This window comes from Gavialis gangeticus, unplaced genomic scaffold (assembly GCF_001723915.1).
Source record: "Gavialis gangeticus isolate Ggan-Ray unplaced genomic scaffold, GavGan_comp1, whole genome shotgun sequence".
NCBI lineage: Eukaryota > Metazoa > Chordata > Crocodylia > Gavialidae > Gavialis > Gavialis gangeticus.
In genome coordinates, this window is record NW_017729022.1 from 51,375,094 (window position 1) to 51,400,703 (window position 25,610).

At 39.5% G+C, this 25,610-nt stretch overlaps 1 protein-coding gene across 5 annotated transcripts in view; it reads right to left on the reverse strand.

The window, feature by feature from the left end:
- Positions 1–25,610, reverse strand: part of ATF7IP (activating transcription factor 7 interacting protein) — a 188,598-nt gene that overhangs the window by 150,079 nt on the left and 12,909 nt on the right. For 2 of the 5 annotated variants that reach the window (XM_019514911.1, XM_019514910.1), the window contains exon 1: positions 24,962–25,058. The exons of 1 other annotated variant lie outside the window; for it this stretch is intronic. Coding sequence is in view for 1 of the 4 variants with exons in the window: in XM_019514913.1 (XP_019370458.1) it covers positions 4,617–4,636 (20 nt within the window). In the remaining 3 variants the exon portion in view is untranslated. Of the gene's footprint in view, positions 1–4,616; positions 5,001–12,902; positions 13,079–24,961; positions 25,059–25,610 lie in introns of those variants that run through there. 2 more of the 5 variants (XM_019514916.1, XM_019514913.1) reach the window with 2 other exon arrangements.

The following is a 25,610-nucleotide window of genomic DNA, read 5'->3' on the forward strand; positions in this document are numbered from 1 at the left end:
GGGGGGGGGGGGGCAGGATGGGACTGATTTTAAACAGAAGAAGTGTCTACATACGTGTACAAATGAGAACTAACGTTGAAAGTAGTATTAGCCAGTCTTTTACTGAGGTCTTGTTGAAGCTAAGACACTGTTTTACACCCTCAGAGTTGGCCTAATACCCTTGATAGATGAAAGCTAGCAAAAGAATACTCAGTCTTCTATAGGAGACTGTTACTCCCACAGCTTGAGCTGGAGAAACAGGATGCCTACTGTTTTTTAAAGAACTTATGATATGACTCTGCTTTAGAAGCAATCACTTCACGCTTTCACAGTCGCTGTCAACCTAAGCCACTATCTCCCATTTTTGAGGTAAGTCTTTGAGGAGGTTTCAGCATGTCAATTCTTCAAAATTCTGGAAACATTAGATTCCTTGGGTCCAGTCAATTGAGTCTTGGAGGTGGTTTGGAATAGGAACCACACTTGTCATAATGGTTGGTAATTTTCCTGACAGTAATGGGGGATGATGAAAGGCCCATGCTAGACTGATGTGCTTGATATTAAGAAGAGCAGCCCAAGAGCTAATTATGATGCCTGCAGTCCTTAGTGATAACCGTAGATAGAGTTTAAGTGTTTCTGATTTGTTTGCTAGAAAATAGGGTAAGATTGGACAATTGTTTCACTGCCCCAGAGGGCTCCTGCATGAGGTATGATGCAATTAGTTTCATCCATCTCACTATTCAAAAGGTGTCTCAGGAAAGGTAGTAAACAAAGAATGGAGTATTCATCACATCATACCAAGCAAGTGTGGTGGAACAGACAAAAGCAATGGAATACACAAACACATTCCAAAACCAGAAATTGGATGACTGAATAGGCTGAAGCTGAATCCAGATAAGACAACTAATTAATGCTCGTAAATGGAGGAATTTAACAGAATGAGGTGATGAGGGTAATAACTGCCTCCCTGGTAGAAGGAGAAATGAACACATCATTTGTGATTCAGCTTCACAACACCCTTGGCAGTTCTGTTAGACCCAGAGGCTACTTAGAGAATATCAAGTATCATTGCTAGTAAACAAGACCTTCTTAATCCCCTCTCTACCATTTTTGCCTGATACGACTGCAGGCACCTTTCCTCTCCCAGGTGAATTTAGAATCAGAACTTTGAGGCTAATATTGTCAACTGAGAACACAGCAAAGAAATTGACAAGCCAAATTCCAACTAAAAGAAAACTGTGCATTTTCAGAAGTCCATCAGAATAAATACCCATTATAAAACTCTTTGTGAAAGCCAGGGGTATTTTAATAACTAAATCATCTAGATGCATGGCAGTAGACATCAAATAAACTGCTATTTTTAGACATTTCCAACCATAAAATAGGAAGAAAAACATAAATCATGAAGCCACTGACTATAATCCTCTCCAGTAATTTACTATTTTTAGTTACTATCTAGTTTGGGTATGTCACACACATACTTGCTTTTCCTCAATATCAGACATTTTATTCAAGGCTTATGAACGTTGCTACCTCAATTTAGGCACGTAAAAAGAGGGTAGCTACTTCTGGAAAGGGCCGAGGGAACAAAAACGAACAAGAAAACAAAAATCAGGCTACAAAAATGCAGCCATAATTTATATAGCCGTAACTACTTAACCATCAGTAGGATCAGGAAAAAACTGTTGTCCAACATGGAAGGGAGAGGGACTCCTGGAACACAGTGATTAGATATGTTAAAAAATTTGAGATGACTTGAATTGCATGAGGTATTCATAGGTTGTTTACACACCTGCCGGGAGGCTGATCCAATGCACTGCAATGACATTAATCGAGTCTGCTGGAGTGTGCTAACTGGCAACCTCCAGCCAGTCTCCATGTCTCAGGTATCTGTGTCCCCACACTTTAAAATGGCATCAGGGGTGCGTTAACTGAAGCTCGTTTGACAAGCTTTAGATAAAGTGTCCCGTCTCCATTTTGAAGTGTGGGGATGCTGATACACGAGGTGCCTCCCGCCCCCCTCCCAGAGCACATGCTAAGTATCCCTAGAGTTTAAACCCAGGAGGAATGATTGTTAGATCATCTTGTCTGACCTTCTGCATAAAACTCAGCTGTTAAATTCTATCTATCATCTTTGCGCTGGGCCAGTAATTGTGTTCAACTAAAAGAAAGTTCTCTCAACAAGATCTCAAGTCTCAGCTTTAGACTGGAGATGAGAATCCACCATTTCTTTGTTCACTTGTTCCAACAGTTAATTATTCTTCACTCCTAAAAATATATTCGTAACTTCTAAATTTGGAATTAATCAGGTTTCCATCACTGGCTCTATGTTAGATTAAGGAACCTGGCACTGTTAACTCTGGGAAGTACTTACACACCTTAAAAACAAGTCACATTGACCTTTTTGGTAAACTAAAAATAGACTGAGGGCTGAAGAACAAGCCAAACAGCAAGGGAATTCAAGACATGAGAATGCGATACAGAATTCCAACATCAGGCTCACCAAAACCAAATACAGAGATAAAATATTTCTCCTATTCCTACTCATTGTCCTCCAGATTATATATCCAAAGACTTTACTTCAACTTTTCCCCATACCACTATCCTGAGAGCTAACATTCACTGCCTGCTATGATTCCCAAATCCTTTGCAAGGTAACTGTTTCCCACGATACAATTCCCAATTTACGCATTTTCTGTATGCCTGGTCCTCAGTATATAACTTTGCTTGGCTACATTAAAGTATGCAGCTTGAAATTGATCAGTTTACCAAGTGATCTAGCGTATCTTGTACAGGTTTTCTATCTTTCTTAGTTACGAATCTCACAATCTTTTTATTGTGAGCAAATTTTAATTTGTGCAGCAATTTAATATTAATTTACACTGATGGACTGAAATGTTTAATAAGTGTTGGACCTATAATAAATCACTGAGGAGCTAAATCACACCTCCCCTGCCATTTAGAAGGGATTACATACTAACAGATACTTTGAGATCTATCAGTTACCCAGTTCTTAATCCATTTAATATCCTCTTTAGTTTTTAAAAAATACACAGAATAAATAAAAACACCTGGTATTAAATCAAGTATTTTATACATATCTAAATATAATCACCCCTATATGGTTACCTTGATTTGATAAAACTTGAAGAAGTCAAGCTTGTTTGACAAGTTTTATTTTGTATCATACTTTCACCTTAATCTTCAGGTTAACTTGCCCATCTAGTAATGAGTTTATACCTACCTTTACTACACTACCTTTACTAGGATTTTCTGTCCCTAGTATAGTTGAATTCCCCCTTTACAAGCTTTAGTGTTGAAAAAAAAATTAATTTCTTTCAAAACGTCTTTGGCTTCCCTTATCAGTTTTCTACATTTCATACCTTGCAAGCAGTTTGTTAACTAGTTATTTTGTTTCCACATTAGTTATCATCTTTTTTATTTCTAAATAGCTACCTTTGCTTTGTCAATAAACTGTGATAGGATTTTACATAATTTGTTCCTCTTTCATTATGGAAACAGGTTTTTGTATACAATTAAAGAGCTTCCAAGTTTAGGATGCAGAATTCCCATGTCTACTATTCTAATTTATTTTGAACTTGGACATACAGCCACAATCAGGAAAACTTTTGAAATAACAAGGTGACAACTCTATACTTCTTGGTCAGCAGAAAGCTGGAACAGCTTCCAACTAAAATTAAAGTGTATAATGTGCGGCACAACAATGACAACAACTCAAAACCTCCTTTAGGCTTCCTTTCGTGTCAGGCAAATGGCAATATAGTATATCTGCCCTACATATAGAGTACATGGAGATGGCATGAGTACAATATGTGAAGAAAGACAATGGAAAGTATTTTAAAATTAGCAATACTTCTGAGTGTCAGTATGTTTGGCTTACAGGAACAAGCTACTTTTGTCAATACCACAGAGAAGGGGAATAGAAAAAATAGAAAATGAAAAATATCCAACTAGGTTTGGGGTTTTTTTGCTTAAAATGTACATAACACTTAAATATATTTGACTTTGTATTGTCCCAAATTAACAGCAGATTTACACAGACAGCAGTTCAGAGTCCACCATTTTAAACATTAATTTTGTCAGCTGTGATGGAAAATAAATTTAAACCACAAGCAGTTTGGTTCTTGGATGTAGGATGATGCAGTTATCCCACATGACACAAGTCAAAATACCACGAGCAGACTTGCACGTCTGCAGCCTACACAAGTAAATGAAAGTAAGCTCACAACAGTGTGTCTCCGTGTGCATCAGTTGGTGTCACTGTAGAGACACAATAATGGGCTAGCAAAAGAATGAACACTTGAACCAAATGTAATAGAGAAAAAAATGACAAGATTCAAGATAATTTAAAATTTTCGGTTTTAACTGCAACAAAACATTTTATGGTAGCTGCAAATTACTCTCCCTACATGAAGAATAATCCCAAAATACTGCTATTAAAAATCAAATTACTTCCCACACCCACCAAAAAAACATTACATCTAATTCCATAAATTAAGTATTTTTCAGTTTCTTGGCATTGTGCCCAAAGGGGGGCAGGGGGTAGAGGGAAACGAATAGAAAAAGGAAATTGATAGGCCTCAAAAAATTAGGCAGTAGAAGAAATTCAGTTCTCTTACCTGAAGAGAGGCCGACACATGCAAAACGAACTTCCTCCTCTGTATAAGCCACGGGCATGCAGCTCATTTGCATAAATATCAAGAGCTACAAGAAGACTTCCAGGTCAGCCATCTTGAGACACATCTTGCTTGTTTATACACAAGCAGCAGTACTATAGGGTAGCCAGAGCCTGAGCTAATGTACTACTTGTCAGTGGTCCACATCTGTTCAGTAAAGTGCAATGAAATCTCCCATTCACCCACGTAACTAAATAAATAGGTCACTAGTATCACTACGGCTCACTAAACAAGCATGCTACAGTCTCCAATTGAATATTGCAACTGAAAGTGTCCAGAGTCAGAGAACTCTTTGTACTGCTTTCTATGCTGCCAACTACTAGCACTGCAGCAACTATGTGCAGTGAAGCACCTCCCACATACCACACAGTGGTACCAACAAGCAGAAATTTATGAGAGCAGAAAAGGCAGCATGTTAGAAAAAAGAAAAAGAAAGCTAAAATTTCTCAGTATTTCCACAATCAGAGCCCATCTATGTTCAGATTCCTTTCTGCACCTTTTCAAATCAATCAACCTGGTTCTTTCACCCCAGAAACCAGAATGCTTGCACACTCCACATAAAAGTCCATGACACATGTTACTTGCTGCCAAAGCTGAGCCAGACTGCAGTTACAGCTAGCAGGCGCCAGTAAAATTTACATAAAGGGGGCCTCATTACATGCCTAAACTGCAGCAGGGTATTGCCGAGTTAAGCCATCCTCCCCCCTCTCCCCAATCAGACAATTCCTGGTTCTAGAATATTAGTAAACAAATAACTAGGCTGCATCAGTCCAGATCCAAGTCACAGCAACAAGGTTAACAATTAGCTTCGTATGATGGTGATAGGAAAAGGGCTTTAAGATACAGTCTACAAAAGAAGAGATTCCACTTTTTTAGATACACCTAGTGAGAAGGATGCCAATACTAAAGACATCATTCCAAGTGTTTTTCATAAGCACGTAGCTGCAATGCAAATAACTTTTGAATGAAGCAAATTTGCTCAAGCTGTGTACTATTGCCTGCCTCAAATACTACAGCAATAACCAATACCCGAGAGCCTACCAATACTAGGCAATGACACATCAGCTTCACAGAAAAAGTGACCCAATTTTCAGCTACTATTGACAAGTGAGCAGTCTGGCCCATTTATTTTCCCTTCATCAAGCAGATGGAGCTGTGGGCTCTGTCATTTCCAGTGCCTCACGTAATACAGCTACAGGTAGACACAAGTCTGAATTTCACCCTCCTTTTAACTCCAAATGGTTAATAATTACATCCATTTCCCCCTCCCTCCAGGAAGAGCCCAGCTGTATTAATAACTTAATGAAATATAGGTACGCTTCATTAAGCTCACTCTACCTTTTGAATAAGTGGACCACATTTTGCAGATATCAATTGGGAGGGAAAAAAGATCTTCAATACCCTGCTATAGTTTTAATGCCTATAGCAGCTCTTAGTACATGTGAATTTTGTGCAATCCCAAAATGAAACTAAAAACAAAACTGCAGTATTGTTGGCCTTTCCATCTAGAAAAATTATTCCTGTTGCAATATGGCACCATTTAATGGACCACCTGAAGAAAAGGAAACGAATTAAAGAACAGGAGCACTTGTCAGCTCCAGGCAGGTAAAGTCAAGTTCCTTCGTATACAGAAAAATCAGCTTTGCTCTACTTCTCTCCCTTACTGCACCACAGTTTATCTTCTCAAAAGGAACACAAACTTTATTTTATATAGTTTCTTTTCATTACAAGAATATTTTTGCTTCAGGTCTGGTTACAGGTAGTTTGGCATTACGCAATTTATTCAAAAGAATGCATTAAGTATCTGAGAATTTTTAATCATCCAAATCAGACTTTTTTTTTTTTAATGCACCCCTTACTGTGGTGTTTGAGAGCCTGATCTGATGTATAGGCAAGAAGCTTCTTTTTCCAGAATGAGCGCCAGATTAAATCACCACCATTAATTAAGAGACCTAGTAATACTTTGCTTTTACGTCTTAGACGGTCCTGGGATTTATATTCTTTTCAGCCAGATTTGTACTCATTAGCACTTCTAAGTACTGTGCACTATGCATCTTCCAATGATGCTTTTGTCATTTGCAGAGTGAATCATCAGATAAACAGCCTCCTTGCAATTCCCATCCAGAGCCTGAAGATAAAGGGCACCAAATGCTGCTAAGAATAAACTGCATCTCCTATATACAGCAAATTGTACTACAGCCATGTGCACATACCACCAGCCTTCTAGCAAGGCTCTCAGTATACAATAAAGCAGCTATTAAGGAAACAAGGCAGCTTCCCTGTCCTTAATTTATTTTCTAGCTAGTTTGTGCTAACACCCAATTCCACTCCTCTAACAAAGCTCCGCTCCAGATCTTACAGCCAGCCGAAAAGATCAGCTCTCCTTCTGTTGTGTTCAGAAAGGCACCACCCTGCTTCCAGAACCTTCCGAACAAACTCAAGGACACTCCCTTGTTTTAAGTTGTTTTCCACTCCTCCCTGCATCTGGTTACATGCTCAACTAGTTCCAATTAAGCTGGTTTTCAGATGCAGACTGTAGTTAAGAACAGGAACAGCTAGCCAGCTGAGGATTCAAAAGCATACCAACTAAGTTTTAAAAAGCACAATGAACTGTTTCCATGGCAAAAGTAAACTGGAGAAGCTAGAAGAGGACTTATTAAACCCCAAAGCAGCTCCAACACCTGTGTTTTTCATACAAAGGCACAGTAACAAATGATAGCCAGCAGAGCAGTATTTGTAGATGCTTCCAAATTAATTTTTGCATATGAGAAGCATTCAACTTAGAGTACACCTACTTAAACAGCAACCTAGTCACTCACATACTCCAGTTATTTTCATTCCTAAGCAGCCTAAAATATTTCTCTCTCCTGCTCACAGTTAGCATATCCATACACAGCACAAACGTCTAAAAAGATTTAGGTTATCTCTGCATTCTTAATGTAGGATGGATAAGAACTCTCCTCTCAATACACACATTTTGAATCTAAAAATCAAATTTAACCCCCCGCCCCACAACTTCTAAATTTTGTTCAATGAAGCAATAGCAGCCACACAGGCAAAACACACAAACCCTGGAAAAAGGGCATCCATGAACTGCAAATGTCACTACAGTAGCTTGTATGCCCAGAAGAAAGCCTCTTCTAGGAAAGTCTAGCTTGCTTACAGAAAGTATTAGAAATCATTTATTCTGGATTATGATCAATTTAAGTGATTTCTTTTAGGCATCTGATTCATATTTAGAAAGAAAAAAAACCCCACATAGCTAAAAGAATACAGATCGAATCTAATGGATTAAATTTTGTTTTATCAAAGCACCAGGGGGGAAAAAAATTCTTCACTGGTGTTCTTAAAAATCAGACTTTCACTTAACTTCCCCTTTACAGCTCCAACCAACAATTATTCATAAATCACATGGCCAAGACTGGCATTCCCCAGACTTCTAATTTTTAGTTTTAGAAAGATGCCAAAAACCTATACTGATTTTAAGTGTGGAAACTGTCAACACCACACTTACATGGCCCATTGCATTTCTCAACAGGCAATAGCACGTGCCAAGAGAAGGGGGCAGTTACAAACCTCCTCCAACAGAGGAGGAAGTCAGGCCTCAAACAACTGAAGAGCAGCTAGCTTGTAAATACTATGACCCCTCACCTCCTGTTTAGATAACAATTCTTAATTATAGTGCGCTTCCTCACCAGCTTACCAGAAAGCTACATTTCACTCACTTTCAATTCAATTTACATGTAGACCTTCACTCACTATTAAATGAACACAACAAAAATGTAAGAGGTCTAAAGCTGCTAGTAAATTATGCATAAAAATTATCACTTGATCAACTGATACCTTAAGAAATCATACTAAAATTATGCTAGAAATTCTAGGCCATTTTAACTGTTTATTCATAACATGACTGTAGCATGCTTAAATGCTAGATTCAAAATGATTCTGCAAGGTCTGGAGTTATTTCTACTCCTTAAAAAAAATACACATGAAGTGAGTGCTTCAGAAGTGATTTGCACGTATCGGTGTAGTGCGTTAATTCCTGCCTGAAATTGTTTGCTACCAAAACATCTACTGAAAATGAGAAGATGCAGCTGTGAAAACTGAGACACTTCTGGGTTTTCAAAGGAATATTTAAAAAAAAAAAAAAATAACCAAGCTGTGTTAGAACAGTTCCAAATGAGAGTAAGGTTTTGAAATGAGTGACTTATAAAAAGTGAGCATGAAGTACTCATGTAAATGCAGGGTACAGCTTTGTGTATTACTCACATGCACTACTGTAATGAGCTGAGAAAACTCAATCTGCATTATTTTTTGTCACTTACTGTTTGGTGCGCTACTCAGAACTTTACATTTTTTGACATATAAATGATCAAAATATTCTGAGCATGTCCTTCACATTTACTTTGCCAGCAAAGTCATTTGTCTACAGTGGAGGAAGTCTCAAAAGGAAAAAAGTTACGCATGTACCAGAACCAAGTTGAAGAAGTCAGAACTTAAAGCCCTGTTGGTTATCTCACGGTGAAAATGTATGGCAAGCTTTTAGTTAAAAAGCCTATATTGTTCCATTAGACTGCTATCTTAATGACTGCCATAATAGATTAAATTAATGGCAAATAAATAAATTGTCCCTCTGTATGTGAACCAATACTTTTTGCCTCCTTTTTCCACTGCTAAGCAGGCATTAAAGATAAGGTAGCAAAGCCAGAGGGAGACAGAGGGGGAGAAATACTATCATACAGCCTTCCTGAATAACTCTGAAGAGCTTAGAACACTGGAAATGAGGTGTGTTCTATAGCAGTATCAAAAGGTAGTTAAGGTAGCAGTTTCAAAATGTAACAGATTTTAAACATTCCAAAAAGCCACTTTAAGAAAATAAACAAGCAATCTTTCAAAGGTTCCCCAGTGGGCCAGTTATTTCCTGCAGCGCTTGCAAAACAGCTATTGCTTCTAAAATGGCCCATAAAAGAATAAAGTAAACTAAAACAAAGCATGGGACAAACACTAAAGTAGAAGGAGAACAGGGACTGAAGAGGAAGGATAGGTTTGATGAACAACTGACTTCCTGTGCGACCTGGGCAACTCGTGCCTCTCATTCATCTGTAAAATGGGCATAATCTACTCGGCTCACATGGGAAAGGAGGGCTAGTTTAAGCACTGCTAAAGGACATAAAAAAACTTTTCCTTTTGTGCAGAAATTTAAGTAATACAGTTATCCTAACACAGAGAAGAGTAAAGAACCATTTGTCTTATATGTACTGTAAGGTGACTGGTTCTTTACTCTTCTCTGTGTGTTAAGATAACCGTGTTCCTACACTCACATTGATTGCCATGTGAGTAGAAAGGACTTAACCGTAAGAACAACAGAAAATGGTACAGCTATACCTTGACAATAAATTTCTGATTATTTCACAAATTAAGAACACGCTCATATTATTCCTTCCTTCTCTTCATTAGTACTCTCCCCGTTCTGGGTGGTTTTAGGCACAAAAATCTCATCCCCTCCAGTTACTGCAAGGGAGCATGCTATTTCAATTTTAAAAGATACGAAGTGATACAAGTTCCACCCCCCGCCCAACCCTGATATGGAGTTTTTCCTATCTGGCATTAATCAGCAATGTGATCACACTGGTTTATATGCCCCTCCTCCCGCCCTCAAGAGACTGTTTTATTTAAAAGATTTAGGGGTTAGGATTATTCCAGCCTGTATATTTTACAGAAATATAAAGGCACCTACATGGGAGATGGGAAAGAATAAGCCTCACTGGCTTATGGCAAGAGGAAGGGTTTATACACCAAACAAAACCTGGTAAATTATATAGGCACAGTTCTAACATGTTTATAAAGATTAACTTGTGAAAAGGAAACAAAAAGAAAAAAAACACCCTCAAACTCTGAAACTTCCAAATGTTTGAAAAAAGTTTTTAACATGTTAACTTTTGTTTAGTCAATAAATAGATACCACTGAAAACCACTAAGGCTGGCTTAAGTGAAACAGTCAAGGTCACTGAACAAAAACAAAATCATAATAAAACAAAGTAAGAATATTAGCTGCTTCACTTGCATTATCGCCTAAGTTCAGGAATCCATCTTCCCATGACACATGTTTATAACTCCTTAAGTATGTGTGGGGGGAAGAACAGACTTTTGAACAATGCATGTATTTAATCAAGGGCGTCCAACTTCAAGGTGCCCAGGGGCCGCATGCTACACCACTCATGGACGCTGGGCTACACACTGCAGGGACTTCAAGCTGCACAGGCTTTCAGGAGCCCCCAGCACATGCAGCCCCCTGCTGTGCTTAACTCCCCTTGCTGCTACCATGTAAGGCTACATGCTGCTGTGTGCACATCACCAGACTCCCCCCCACTCCCATCCCACTGTCCCCCATGGAGCACCACAACCCCCACTGCACAAGTCCCCCTGCCCCACTTCTGCTGCCTTTGCCAAGTTACCCCCCCCAAATCACACAAGTAGAATAAGCGCACTCCCCCTCACTCCTCCCCAATGCCATGAGGGAGGGCCCTTCCACCTGCCATTACCGTATGAGCAGCACTAGCTCCCTGCACAAGTCCCCATACCCGTTCTGCTGTGTCAGCTGGCCAACCTCCACCTGCTGCCTGGGCAGTAAGCTTACTGGGCCACCTCCAGAAGTACTGTCCTGTCCCAAAGACCCCCTGCTACTGCCACCTGCCATCAGCACCACTGCCAATGGGGAGCAATGGCAGCTAGGCAGGAGCTTACAGGCTGCACGTTAACCCCTTGCGGGCTAGACAGAGCTTGTGGACCACCAGTTGGAAAGCCCTACATTTAATTATGGAAAAACATTTGCTCAACACAAGCAAATAATCAGACTGTGCTCAAATTATATTATTTTATTAAATTTTTAGATTTGCCTTTTTCACATGCACACAAAAAAGATGACTCTCAAGCTCTTAGGAGACCCACAACCTACACTATATGCTATCAAAGAATTATATTCTCAGAGCTGTATAATTTTCACTAATTCAACAAGAAACATTAGAAATCACTTACAGAAGCAGGAATTTATAGATTTCTTAAGCCACAGAGTGCACCTTCCTTAATTAGATACAGAATGTGCTGATAAAAAGCACACATTCAGGGACAAAGACTTAATTCTTCCCTAACATTTGCCTATTAAAGAGATAAGTTTAATAGTATCCTTAGTACTTAGTTCACCTTCAGACAGGGAACATTATGTCTCCATTTTGAACATTCACTTTTTGGGGGGCTTCCTGGAGGACATCAATATGTTCCTATTATTAGGTTTTTAAAAATTATTATTTATTTATTTTTAAAGGACTCGTGTTAAATTCAAGGTATCTAGAGCCAGTAATGGTCACTAGCAGAAAAAAAATACGAAGAGGGAAGTCAATTAGCTTGTCTAGGAAGAAAAATGCCTGTTTTTAAACGAAAAAAAGTAGTGCACTACTTGTGCATGTGTAGCCACTTCCCTTACCTCCAAGCCCTCGGACACTGATACTTATCAACTATGAGTCTATGGCTGTCAAACAGATGCGAAAGCTAGGCCATGTGAAACCATGTAAACTCCCACACTCAGATCTGAATGAAACTACATAAAACAAAGCAGGAAATCATTCCTTTCATTTCTACTGTTCATTTTATGGTTCTGTAAGCTCCATACTTGGAGATAACTGCTCTGCAATCACAAATATGAGACCAGAAAACTATTTACTAGTAAATAAATGTTGTTCTTCCCACATGCGTAGGGGTGGGGTTTAAGATTTCCATATCCAAAATGTTGAAGAAAAATAAAACAGGATTAAAAATAGGATCACTGAATGCAATGCTCATCTAACTCCTTGATTATAAATTTGCAGTAACAGATTTCTATAGCGTTATTTTCAATTTAGTGGCATTATACACAAAGCTGCTAGAAAACGCCAGAAAAACTGGGTTCTTCTTGCCTGAAGTATGCTGAAACTGGGAAAAGTCAAGGTTTTATACATCTGCAAAGATGACCTTTGACCTTGCCAGCCCCACCCACCACAATGCTTGTGAAAAAGTTACTGACATTTAACCTAACTCAGTGTGCTCAGATTTCCTGTTCAAAGGAAAGAAGGAACACACACAAAAAAACCCCCAAAACAACTTTAAATATTCCTATTCACCCGAGAACTAGTTCTTTTCTCTAAAGTTTGAAATTATTATTTATTAATTTATTTTGAGAAAGGAACTGTTTCTTACCTCTAAATCTGAAGCATGTGACTCCAGCAGGCTTGCTCATTTGCATAGAGTCAGGCTAAACTGCTGCAATGAAGAACACTTCGTCAGCCATTTTGAGACAGCACTGACTCAGTTGCACTGCAAATGTGATTAAGATGGCTGCAACATGCACTTAAGATCAGCCACTCAGTTACAACTCAGCAGTGGGTAGTACATTTATACAGCAAAGCACCTCCCCCTCTTTACCACACTGCAAAAAATAATACATGCACAGGAGAAAAATGGTTACTGCACAGGCAAAAAGTGGTTAATGCACATGCTGCAACACTGCAGCCTCTCAAAGCACAAGTGGTATTAAAAAAAAAAAACAAAAAAAAAAGCAAAAAAAAAAAACACACACACACACACAAAGTGAAGCAAGAAGACAGACAGCCTCGTTACGACTGTGAACCAGCAACCAGCCGGTAGCTCAGGATTTATACTGCATACTCCAAATCCTTCCCAACTCCAGCTCCCAATCCATGTCACATATTAACAGCTACAGAGATGAGCCAAATCATGCATAGAACTGACAAACATTAGGGAATACTCTTCAAGAGGAGCTTCATTTCAGCCCTAAAGAAGTGAAAATCTGCTCAAGGCCATTACAGGTTTTACTATTCATCATTCCAATATTACAGAAATATTTTGGAAATCTAGTTATCCAGTACAAAGTCAGATATATTTGAACATGGAAGTTAACTTTACAAAAAAAAAAAAGCCACACCAAAAACAAATTAACCACCCCCACAACAACCCCCCCATCTCCATCACAAACATCAAAATAAAACACCTACAAACCTCCACACAACAGATGACTAAAATTTAAGAAAAAAATATTTCTAAGAAATTATATAATCACACCAATTTATGATCTTGTTAGACAGGATATGCAGCTGGACCACCTATAGCTATCTTGCTAAAAGGTTTCATGATAGGCTCCCCTCCATGTAATGCAGTTCTTTAGACTAACAAATAGTACTTTTTTTTAAAATGTCACATATTTACACAGGATTTTAATGAAACCAGAATTAAAGGGGAACCTGCACTATCTCAAAGGTCAGTTATTAAACACAACCACCTGTTCTATCAGCCAGCAAAATCTCAGTTTCTAAAAGAGTCCCTCCATATTCATCTCACTGTGTCCTATAGATACGGACTATGATAGCCATACAAATAACACTGCCTGTGAAGGAGGTCTCACAACAAGAGTACAGGGGCTTCATAGCGAAGCAGAAAAAGGGTTCGTTTCTTTATCCTCCAGCGCAAGAGTATGCTGGGTTCTTTTGGAAGTTGAACACATGCTTAAAAGTTGTAAAAATGGAAAGCGTACCCTTTTATCTGCTTGAAGCTTGTATCACCTCTTTACAAGACTTCTAAATTGCCAGAATGTATGAAACACTCTGGATGTTAATGTTGCAAGCTGTAGATGGTCATTTTCAGAACTGAATAAACATTCCAGCAGTATTTGTCTGCTGTACTTGTCAACCCCAAAGTTAGTATCTGAAATAGGATGCCTGGTTAAAATGAGAGCAAAAGAAAATGCACAGCTGCGCAACTTGCAACTGAAAATCATATATATATGCCCACATAAATAAAGTCAAGTTACATCTATTAGCACTTTCAGTTGGATTGTACAGGATCAGAGGATAACTACAAAATATACTTGGAGCTCTATTTCCAACAGAAAAGAATAATCCTGGAAAACAAACCCATTCATACTAGACACTAAGTTAATTCCATACACTAGTCTTAAAATGATCTGCTTCTCTCAAACATTCTTCCCACTAAGAGTCACCAGCAAATCAAGCCCATTTTACAATAGTTTGTAAAGAGAAACATCCTAAATAACTAGCTACCCATGTAAATGTACCCAACTGTAAACATTTGTTATGTATTTTTAGTATGCAGGAATTTGACAGCTCTAACAACCTGACTTAAAACCAAAAGAACCCAGCAGAGTTGAAAATAGCATTCTGTTTTACTCAAAATATACATATGAATATATATTAACACACACAATCTACTTTGGAGATGGTTCCATGCTTATGTTATTAATCATTTCCGGATCAGATATACTCTTTAAAACAAACAAATTAAACACTTTTTTTCCTGCCCATGAGCACTACAAGCCTGGAATTCAAGACTCAAAACATGTTCTTTTCTTCTTATTCACTGTCAGCAGTATTAAAGGTTCCAGATCATGAAGCTGCATCCGTATAATACCAAGAGCTTTTAAAGTTTGCGCCGTCTATAGTATTTGTGAGAATTCAATTACTTGAATAGGTTTGTACAGGTGTAATCATTTGGTACTGTAACTGGAATGGCAGAAAGCAATTCCACTGCAGCATAAAAGATAGACTTCACCTCACTTTCTTTGCACTACAGACTTTGTAGAACAGAGTTAAAGCTGTATAATAACATACACAAACACTAATTCAGTTTGTGCTTATGCCCCAAATCAGAACATTTAAGGATGCAACTAAGTACACATATAGGCCATGCCACCAGGAAAATGAGTAGCATTTTTAGAACACATTTTAAGCATAGGTGTCTTCGTATACACCGAGTGCTAAATGCATATTAATGATACATTAATCTACCAAGCTTAATTTTCATATACCCAGACTGCTAAAAAACTATGTTAAAATGTAAGGCTATGGCTAACAGTACACATCAGTTATCAGGATAATCTACAAGAATGTTATTTTACCAAAAGACAAGCATAATAAACCCATGAGATTCTGAGTTCTTTTTAAGTTTGGGATAACTCCAAGCATATAAAGTTATGGACAGTGTTAGGAGTCCCAAATAACCTTAACTCTGCCCCATTATGAGGCTATACAATAACTAGATTGTTACTGTTGCAGAATTTCAGTGTTTGTGGTCACAGACTAAACAGATTTAAACAGTTTTTCTTTGCTGCTCCCTTATAAACAAGAAACAAAAAGAATTCTGAGAGAATGCTACCATGTGATGCATCTAACTAGTTTAAGCCTATGCAATGTCATCTTTAAATCATTAACAAAAAACAGCCAAAAAAACCAACCCACTTTCAGGGCTAGATACTCTGCTATATGCCATCTGCTTTCTACCACTTTAGAGCATCACAGAAGCCACTAAAACTGGGCTTACTGTAGTGGCCAGCTGCTTTATGTTGATGTTTTTTGCATGAAGTGCAGATCCTGTCCCCCCCCGCCCCCACACACCCTAAGTCTAGGATTCCTGACCTTCCTGCCCTCCCCTGCTAAGTAAAATATTAATGCATGCTATGAACACATACAAATTAGGCAGAATACCCCTAGTTTAGTTTAAACATCAGTTCTTGCATTCTTGCCTGTGAAAGTCATATTAAAAATAACCTTTTACTTGGTTATCCATCCGAATAATCAAACATAAACTGAGTCTATGGGAACTCCTATCAATTACATTAGGTCTACGTACAGATTTAAAGAAGCCAATGCACTAAATTTAAAAATAACCTGTCTGAAGAATTTACAAACAAATAAACATACACACACACACACCTGGTGAAACTTAATATGAAAAGCATCCTGGAATATTATGGAACATCCTAAGTCTTCAGTGAAACCAATCCAACTTCCTTTCCTATGATTTCTCTTCCTATCTTACCATAAGGTGGTCGCTGACACATCCCCAGAATACAGGACACCTTAGGGGTACGGTGAGGAGACCACAGCCCTGCCCTCAGGCAATCAGCAGTGAGCAGTGGGGCCACTGGGCCCCTTGGTCAATCATCAGCAAGTGGCAGGGCCACCACAAAAAGGCCACCTCCCCCACTGTCTCTTGGGCTCCAAACCCTGCTACTCCTGGCTGTGCACTGCCCTACTTCTAGACACAGCCAAGAGAATCATAAGGACAAATGATTGACATATACTGCTACCAATGAACTGAAAAGCAGGGCTTTTTGCACTCCATTTCTCATTTAGAAACAGACAGTGGACAAAAGGTTTAAAAACAGGACCAATGGCCACCTTATCTTATCAGTGTGATGCACATCTAAGCTCTGCTGATCATATTACTTTTAACTGGGAATGAAAAAATCAAATTCTTCAATATTTTGTTATCATGGAAGTGCATATATATTACAACATTGTAAAGCATACTGTTACTAAAACTACACTTAAAAGTTAGATACAACCTGGATTTCAAATAACTTTCCTGGAGAATTATTTTAAGTTGGATGCTAATCTGTATCTGTAAAAATTTAATTCTATATTATATAAAAATATCAAATTTCTACAGCATAAACAGCTCCTTATTATCATGTAATAGAGGAGGATGCTTATGATAGTCCCAAGCAAGTGAGCTTTAAAGTATCTAGTTGGCTTGAAGTTAGCTAAAACAGTCCACAATCACAACAGTTATAACTGCCTCTAATATAAATGAAGCATTGATTTATTAAAAGCATTTTCTGAAAATACACACAAAAAAGAAAAAGGTTCTCGTATCTATTTACAGCAGGTTAAGATGTCCTGAGTTTTCAAAATTTGAACCAATTTGTTGCTGAATATAAAAAACCCCATGATCAGAAGGAACACACTCACCGTAGCCACCTGATTTTTGAAATCACTCAAGATTTGTTCCTGGAAAAATTAATAGTTAATAACTCATCAGAAAAATCTGTATTCACTACAATATGTAAGGTTCAGAGAAAAACCCTCTCCCAGCTAGACAGAACACAGAATGTTCATGGTACTTTTAAAAAGGTACTGAGAAATCCTGTAATAGTTTAAAGGAGCATTAGATAAACATGCACCAAGACAAGACCAATTACAGGTTCTTCCACAATTCTAAGTTTAACATCTACAACAAAAAATAATATTAGTATTTCATGTGAAATACATACACATATCTAGCATTTAAAAAACAACCCAAAAGTCAATGGATCATACAGTGAGAATTTTAAGAGAACATCTCAGCAGCATCAGGTAAGTGATAAAGCAAAAGCATGTGCTCTAAAGTTGAACTTATTCAGTTAATTCAATGTAATTTGCCACACAGTGGTTTTGCACTTTCAACTTGAAGAATATCTGAATATTTAGAAAACAAATTGTTGGCATTCTTTACTGGAATCAAAGGTTTGGAACAGATTTCAATGGCCATCTAGCGTGTGTGTCCCCCCACCACCATGCAGGATTTGGTATTCCTAAACCATTCCAGACAGGTGCCCATCCAGCCTCTTTCTGAAAACCTTCAAAAGAGGAAACTCCGCAATCTCCCTATGCAGCTTATTCTATTGTTTTATCACTCCCAGTATTAGTAGATCTGATCTAAACCTATTTTGCTTCAATTTAAACCCACTGTCAGGTGTTCTCTCATTTGCGGCAAAGAAAAAGATATTTCTTAACCTTTACGGCAGCATTTGAAAATCTGAGAATTGCCGTCATGACATTCTTCTCCAAACTAAATGCGTCTAGTTCCTTTCACCTTTCTTTATGTAATTTACATTCCAACTCCTCTATCACCATTACTATCCATCTTCGGCCACTCCATTTTCTCCACATCTTTCTTAAGACACTGTACTCAAAACTGAGCATAGGACTCTAGCTGATGTCTGACCTACTATTAATTAGCATCCTGTCTGTTACTGCCACTTGATAAACTTTATATGCACCATCTTCATGTTAGCCTCATCCAAAAATACTCATACATCAGAAAAATCTTACTGAATACATGTCTATATTAAAATAAAACTTTAAAAGTTTTATACCATGAGAAACTCATGATTTTCTTCTCATTTCAATTTGGGATGCTATAACAAACTGCACTCATGATGGAGGGTCAAGAAATAAGGCTAGTATCTTTGAAAGGAAATAGAACCTGGCAGCAATGAAGAAGATGTGAATAAAAATTGTATCAAGTAACAATTCTTTTTGGGCATGAAGGGACAAATCCACATCATTACAGCATACTGCAAAACAGTAGTCAAGTCTGTGATGACAGTAATTTTGAAGAGATAGGTACAACATTACTATTTTGTAAGCGGGGGACTTGTAGCACACTAGAAATGTTTGTAAGATTACAATTCAAGGAGCATGCTGGTGTTACTGACACAACCACAATGGCTCAGTCACAGGTATGCTCTGGAAAGCTGGAAAACTTTTTAGTCCAGTTTTGTAATTTAAAGACCTCGTATTGATGCATTCTTCGAAGTCCATCCTTCTACCAATACTTCATTTAATTTCATGACCTTCATGACCAGTTAACAAGGTCAGACTACAGAACTGACTAAGTCTACTCCAGAGAACATAAAATTGAATAACTCAATGCTTCCAGAAAATTAAATATTTGAATTTAATGAGAAGGGTTTGTTTTTTTTAATTTCTCTAATTCCATTGGTGGCACTGGAGTCTTGCTATAGCTAGTCTGTCCAGGAAATAATATACAAGTTCCAAGGGTTTCTTTGCATTAGACTACGGACTGAAGATATCACTAAAAAAACCCTAACGTCTCACCTAATTCTATTATAAGAGGAAGAAAAAGACCCAGAGGTATCAGTGATCAGGAAGCGATATGCCAAAAATATGGAAATTCAGTATATTTAACTTTATACTGAGATGACACAGTGCAATACGGAATTTGTCATGTGAATGTGCTCTATAATTCTCTGAAGTTGGCTGCTCACGTGTTCCAACTCTTCACAGCTGGAAAATTATCAAGGCCCGAATCTTGCGTCAATCCCTCTATGGGTTGACCATTATGCCATCAAGCAAAACCAAGCTAGCAGAAGTTTCAGCCAGTTCTTGTCTGAACACAAAGAAAAAAAAATGCTCTGTGGCTGTCCCATCAATCCAAGAAGGATTATCAGTTAAACAAACAAATTTTAATCATGTAACTATCTCTCTGCCTGTCTGACACTTAATGGAATGTCAACAAAAACCTAAAAACAGCTTTACTTGTATAAATGTATTATTTACTTGAGCTACAGGAGACTGAGATGGGCTCCCAAACATCATGACTGTTACAAAGCAGAAATATTTCAGAACACAAATGCAAAAAAGCTGTTTCATAGTTGGTAGGGTTGGAAGGGACCTGAGCAGATCATCTAGTCCGACCCCCTGCCATGGGCAGGAAAGAATGCTGGGGTCAAATGACCCCAGCAAGGTGTCTATCTAGCCTCCTTCTGAAGACCCCCAGGGTAGGAGCCAGCACTGACTGTGAAGTAGAGCCTCCTGATATCTAGCCTGAATCTACTCTCCATCAACTTATGGCCATTATTTCTTGTTACTCCCAGTAGTGCTCGGGGGAATAGGGACTCTCTCCCCCATTGCCTGCTGCTCTCCCTTGTCCAGTTTATAGACGGCCACCAGATCCCCTCTCAGCCTTTCTTGTGGAGGCTGAACAGGTTCAGGTCTCATAGCCTCTCCTTGTAGGGTCTGCTGTTGCTGCAAGATGAACACAATTTCTTGTAAATTTTCGTAAATTCTGATTTGGGGCATGGTGTGCTATCTTTCTGTTGCGTCTTTGTACAGTACAGCAATTCTCAACCAGGCAGCCAGGGCATGCAGAGATGCCACGATATCCGTTTAAAGGACATGGTGCAGTAACAGCATTGTTAGATGTGCAAACACTTGGACTTGATTCATAAGATAAACCCAGAGATTTCAAATAGGAATCCATAGTATCAAAATCATTCCGACCTGTTGTGCTCTTCAAGTTCTTTATAACAGAAAAGTGTATCCGTTATTTTTCCATAGTCAAAAAATGACAGCAAAGCAAGGCCTTGCATTTTCACAGGCATGCCTTGCGTCTAAAAATGTTGAGAATCATTGGTAACCGCCCATAACTGAAACTCTTTAGCACTACTACCCTAAGCACCCTTTAATATAATATTAGGTAGATAGATAGAATGATGGAGGAAAACTGGTATTGACCATCGGAGTATGATCCTAAACCTTGAGAGCACAGAAAGCCCACCATATAATATTCCTCCAAAGGTTTGAAGAGGGTTAATAAGGAACTATCATTACATACCCCTGGATAAACATAACCTACTAATTAAGAAGGCATTTGCCCTGTTTCCTTCATATTTCCTGACAATTACTCATAAATGAGATACAGCAATCTCTGGCACAAAAGATGGCTGTGACTTAGAGCTCTAGAACTAGGGAAAAAAAATCTTTCAAAACATGACATTGCATTAGCTTCCAAAAATATATATATATTATATTACACAAGTTTTAAAACATTATAGTTTTCCGACTTAAAACTTTTTCTCCTCCAAGTTCTCGTGTGGAATTTGCAATGAATCTGTGACCTCAAACCACAGCAAAAAACCAATATTGTAAAAACTCAGGACTAAGACTTCACAGCAGAATAGAGAAGAAAATCAGCAGATGGAGAAGGTATATTAAAACCACTAACCTTTTTCAACAATGACCTACCTGCACACTACATGTTCTGTACATCATAAACATTTCTCAGTATAAACATCTTTAAAATGTTTGGCATAACAGTTGCTATTGACAATCAGCCAAAGTAAAACTAATTACTGATTTTCCTAAATCTTTTTTCCAAACAAATAAACAAACAAACAAAAAAGCAGTGGTCAAAAAATTCTGAGAGGGGCAAGGATTTTGGGGGCAATATCTTTCGTTGGACCACCAGTATAGTTGAGATAAAAATGAGACAAGCTTTCAAATGCAAAGCATTCTTCTTCAGGTCTCTAACACAACTAAAACATTATTTCTTTATGTTTAATTCACAGAAGCTTTGGTAAGCAAAGAGAAATTATCCTTCCAGTTCCCTGCCAAAAACTTTTCCTTTCCAGTTTTCATTCCTGAAGAAGAAGTCATGCTGAGAACTTGGTTAGCAGCATACTCCCATATAAAGTGGGAAGCAGGCATTTCAGAATTAGAAGTTTCCTGTTTTCAACTTTGGGGGCTCAGGAATACATTGAAGGGGCCTCCACACAGGGCAACTAATGCTCTGCAATTAGTATTAAACTTCGAAGTATCTGCAATGGTTCTAATTTAATATCAGAAAGAGAAGTTGATTGGCTGACACTGGAGGCATCCACACAAACACTTTACTGCCGCGTTGACTGGTTAGCTCTACAGTAAAGCATCTGTGGCGCTATCAGACCACAGTAAACTAATTAACTCTGCCATACCCAACACAAGTACTATCTTACAGAGGAGTTATTTAGTGCACTGGAACACAGATGTAGACAGTGACTGGGGCTGGCTCAGGCACAAGAGTGCCCTGCACTGTAGAACCCTCATGCCCCAGCCAGCCCCTCCACAGCACACTAAACCCCTGAACTTCCTGTCAGCCGGGGCTGTGCCACCCCAGCTCAATGTGCTGTGGTCCCAGGCACACGTGTAAACGCTGTGTCCGGCATGAACTGAACCCACATGTAGATGCACCCTCTGAAAATTAAAGGTGGCAGATACAAATGTTGGTACATGTACAAGTCTATGGGACTAACAGACTTTCAGGCTGTTGGCAAATGAGAATCTGAAATGCTCACCAGTTTTTAAATGCATGTAAAATTGTTTTCTCCCAGTGAATATGAAGCAACCAAAAGCATGTACGTTAGGTTAAAACACATGTACCATTGAGCAACATATGAAGCAGTTCAAAGTGTTGCAGTAGGCACTACTTCAGCATCAAAATGGTTTCTTTTAAAATGACAACTTTTATTTGTATAAAACTAAGCAAATTTTGCCTTGAAATTCACTATTTCCAAACTATACAAAACAGAATAAAATAAATTAGTTGCAACACACCAAAGCAAAATGAGGTTTCCAAAATTCCAAAAGATATTTCCATATTAATATATCTGTCTATAAAAAGATAGAACATTAAATACCTCTTTTTCTCTATCACAAATACATAAAAAATGATCTAATACTTGAAATACATATCAACATAACGAGCCATTAAAAAAAAATGATAGCACCACCACCTGGATTCAAAAGTAACATTTAAGCTACTAAAATAATCATTGAAGTGTTCAAACATTAACTAATCTATTGTAAGCATACTCTTGTTAATTATTAATATACCCATTTTACAGATGGTGAAAGAGACAGAGCTCACATCCAGATGAGCGCGGATGCTTTGTTCACTGGAGACAACTAACACTGGGACACATTGGGCCACTGTTATCTGTCCCTGGGAAACACCCCTGCCATGCACTCTCTGGCACGTGGTAGGTTACCCCAGGTGGGGTAGGGGAGGCTGGGGCCAACAACTGTGCTGGCCCCAGCTGCCTTACCTGGGATCCTGGGGCCTGGGGAAGCTGCAGCTGGATCGCTCCTTTAGCCTGGTGCCTGCCTGGCAGCTGGAGCACGGCCCCAGTCAGCCAGGCTATGGTTTTGGGTAGCATGCACTGCCTCCACGTGCGCCGCCCGCTTTTTTTCTGTGTGGGTTTTTTTGTTCCCTGAACCTCCAGGGGTCAACCTCCCCCCCCCAGACACTGCAAGGTAGCAGTGCAGGAAATGTCTGAATGCACAGTGAGTGGTACTGCAGACGGATCTGCGGCGCCACATACTTCGAGGCCACACTCAACAGGCCAGAGGTTACATTACATACTGAAAATGGTATAACAAGTAGTAAGACCAAATTCAGAATTTCAGAACTCCTAACTCTCAATCTAACACTATTATATATGTATGTGACCACAAGGTAGTCTTTAATCAGAAAAATATAAAGCTTATTTCTTGTGCTCTGATCAGTTCCATATTTTTTTAGCTTAGGCTAAATCTTTTTGAAACAAGGTGTTAAACAGACATTAAGTACATTCTCTACCCTTCCCTGGCAGAAATTAAACAACTGACCTCTTTAAGAAGTGTAACTGAAATAGATTGGTATTGCATATAAAAACAACCTGAGATTTATTGAAATTTACAAAATAGCTCCAAACAACTAATTGACAGTAGCAATGAATTGAAAGTACATCTTCCCATAAAAGTATTGTATTTAGCCAGAAAAACTGACCAGTTTATACATTAATTTTCAAAGTATTGTTTTGTTACTGATAATTAGGGACAAGCTTTAATAACTTGTTTTGACATATAAGTTTTTTTTTTGGTTTTGGGACTTTTTTTTTGGTTGAGGGACACATGACAGAAGCAATTTTAACAAGTCCTTCTCCACAACTGTACTGGACAACTGTCACATCCTCCCTCCATTTTTGATCCACACCTTTCTGTCAGGACAATGGTATCAAGCCACCCTATCAATTTTTAAGTGTCACATGAGCAGTACAATATAATGAAATATTTAAAGACAAATATGCAACATATCCAATAGCAATGTCTTTACCTGATGAGGACTGAGAGAAGCAATCAGGAAGAAACACACCTACTAGGAAAAATAAAGGATGAAAACAGCTGCAGTACCTCCAGCATGTCTGCCTCATCTGAACTAAATGCAGGAGTGTGGGCCAAGAAAACAACTTTACAACCTATTTTTGAAAATACGTAAGGGTGCAATAAGTTAAAAGAATCCACTCCAAGAACAGAATCGTGCACGTTACATATGGAGTACTATGTTCTCTCCCCCGCACCATTTATTTGCTGCCATGTTTATTCTACCTGGGCCGCAACAGCAACTTGAGGTACCAATTCAGCTTGCTGCTCAGGTCCCTTCACCTATTTAAAAATACCCACAATATGGAATGAACAGAGACTAGTGATACCAACAAACTTTTTTTTTTTTTAAATAACAACCCCCACCTCAGGGCTTAGCTTAATTATTCCTCACTAGCAGCGCCTGTTCAGGAAGCCTCTCCTGCACAAGCTTATACCGAGAGGTTGCGCAGCATCGAAAGAAGAATGATTTTCTCCCGGACACTACCATAGCAGGGGATAGCACTCAGTTTTACACCTATGGTATTTATACACACCCACCACTGCCCCCATGCCCACCCCTCTGCACCTCCACCTTGGCACAGGGCAGGGGCAGCTCCTTCCAAGCCCCATGAATGCAGGAGCAAGCCCCAAGCAGCTGCCTGTTTTTCCAGAGTCGTGGTGAGCTGGGGGTGCCAGGCAGCCCCGCCTGAGACTTACCTGGGCCCCACAGCGACGCTTCTGCACGTGGCGAGGGAGAGGAAGCGCCCTGACAACTCACTCCCCACCTGCTCCCAGCTCAGGACGAAGAACGCCAACGCGCATGCGCGGCGCCGAATGCACTGGAGCCGGGTCACGTGCTCCCATGCAGGGCTTGCAGTGTTGCGGTTCTCGCGCATGCGCGTTGTTGCGCGCAGCCAGGCACGGGGCGAGCGGGGCCGCCGCTGCCCTGAGCGAGCCGAGAGCCGCCGCAGCAGCAGCAGCGCGTTCCGGCCGGCGGCTTGTGCAGTACCTGTGTCCGGGGGGTCCCGTGGCAGCCGCAGTCTCGGCGCTCCGCCGGTCGGTCTAGCTTGCGCCGCTGTAGCTCCTGCTCCCGCTGCCGGAGGTTCAAAACCAGCGCCCGCTCCCGGCACCAGAGGCCAGCGGCGCCCTCGGCTGCCCGCGCCGGGCCGTTATGCAAATGAGCCCCGCGTCTCCTCCCCCTCCCGTCTGGCCCCGCCCACGGAGAGCCGGGCCGGGGGGCTGCGTCGCTGCCGGCCAATCCGCACGCCCGCCATCTTGGCGGCATGCAAATCCGCCGCGCTGTTATTTAAATGAGCGCCTGGCTCCGCCCCTTGGCTGGGGGGGATTAACGGGGCGGGGGGGGGGG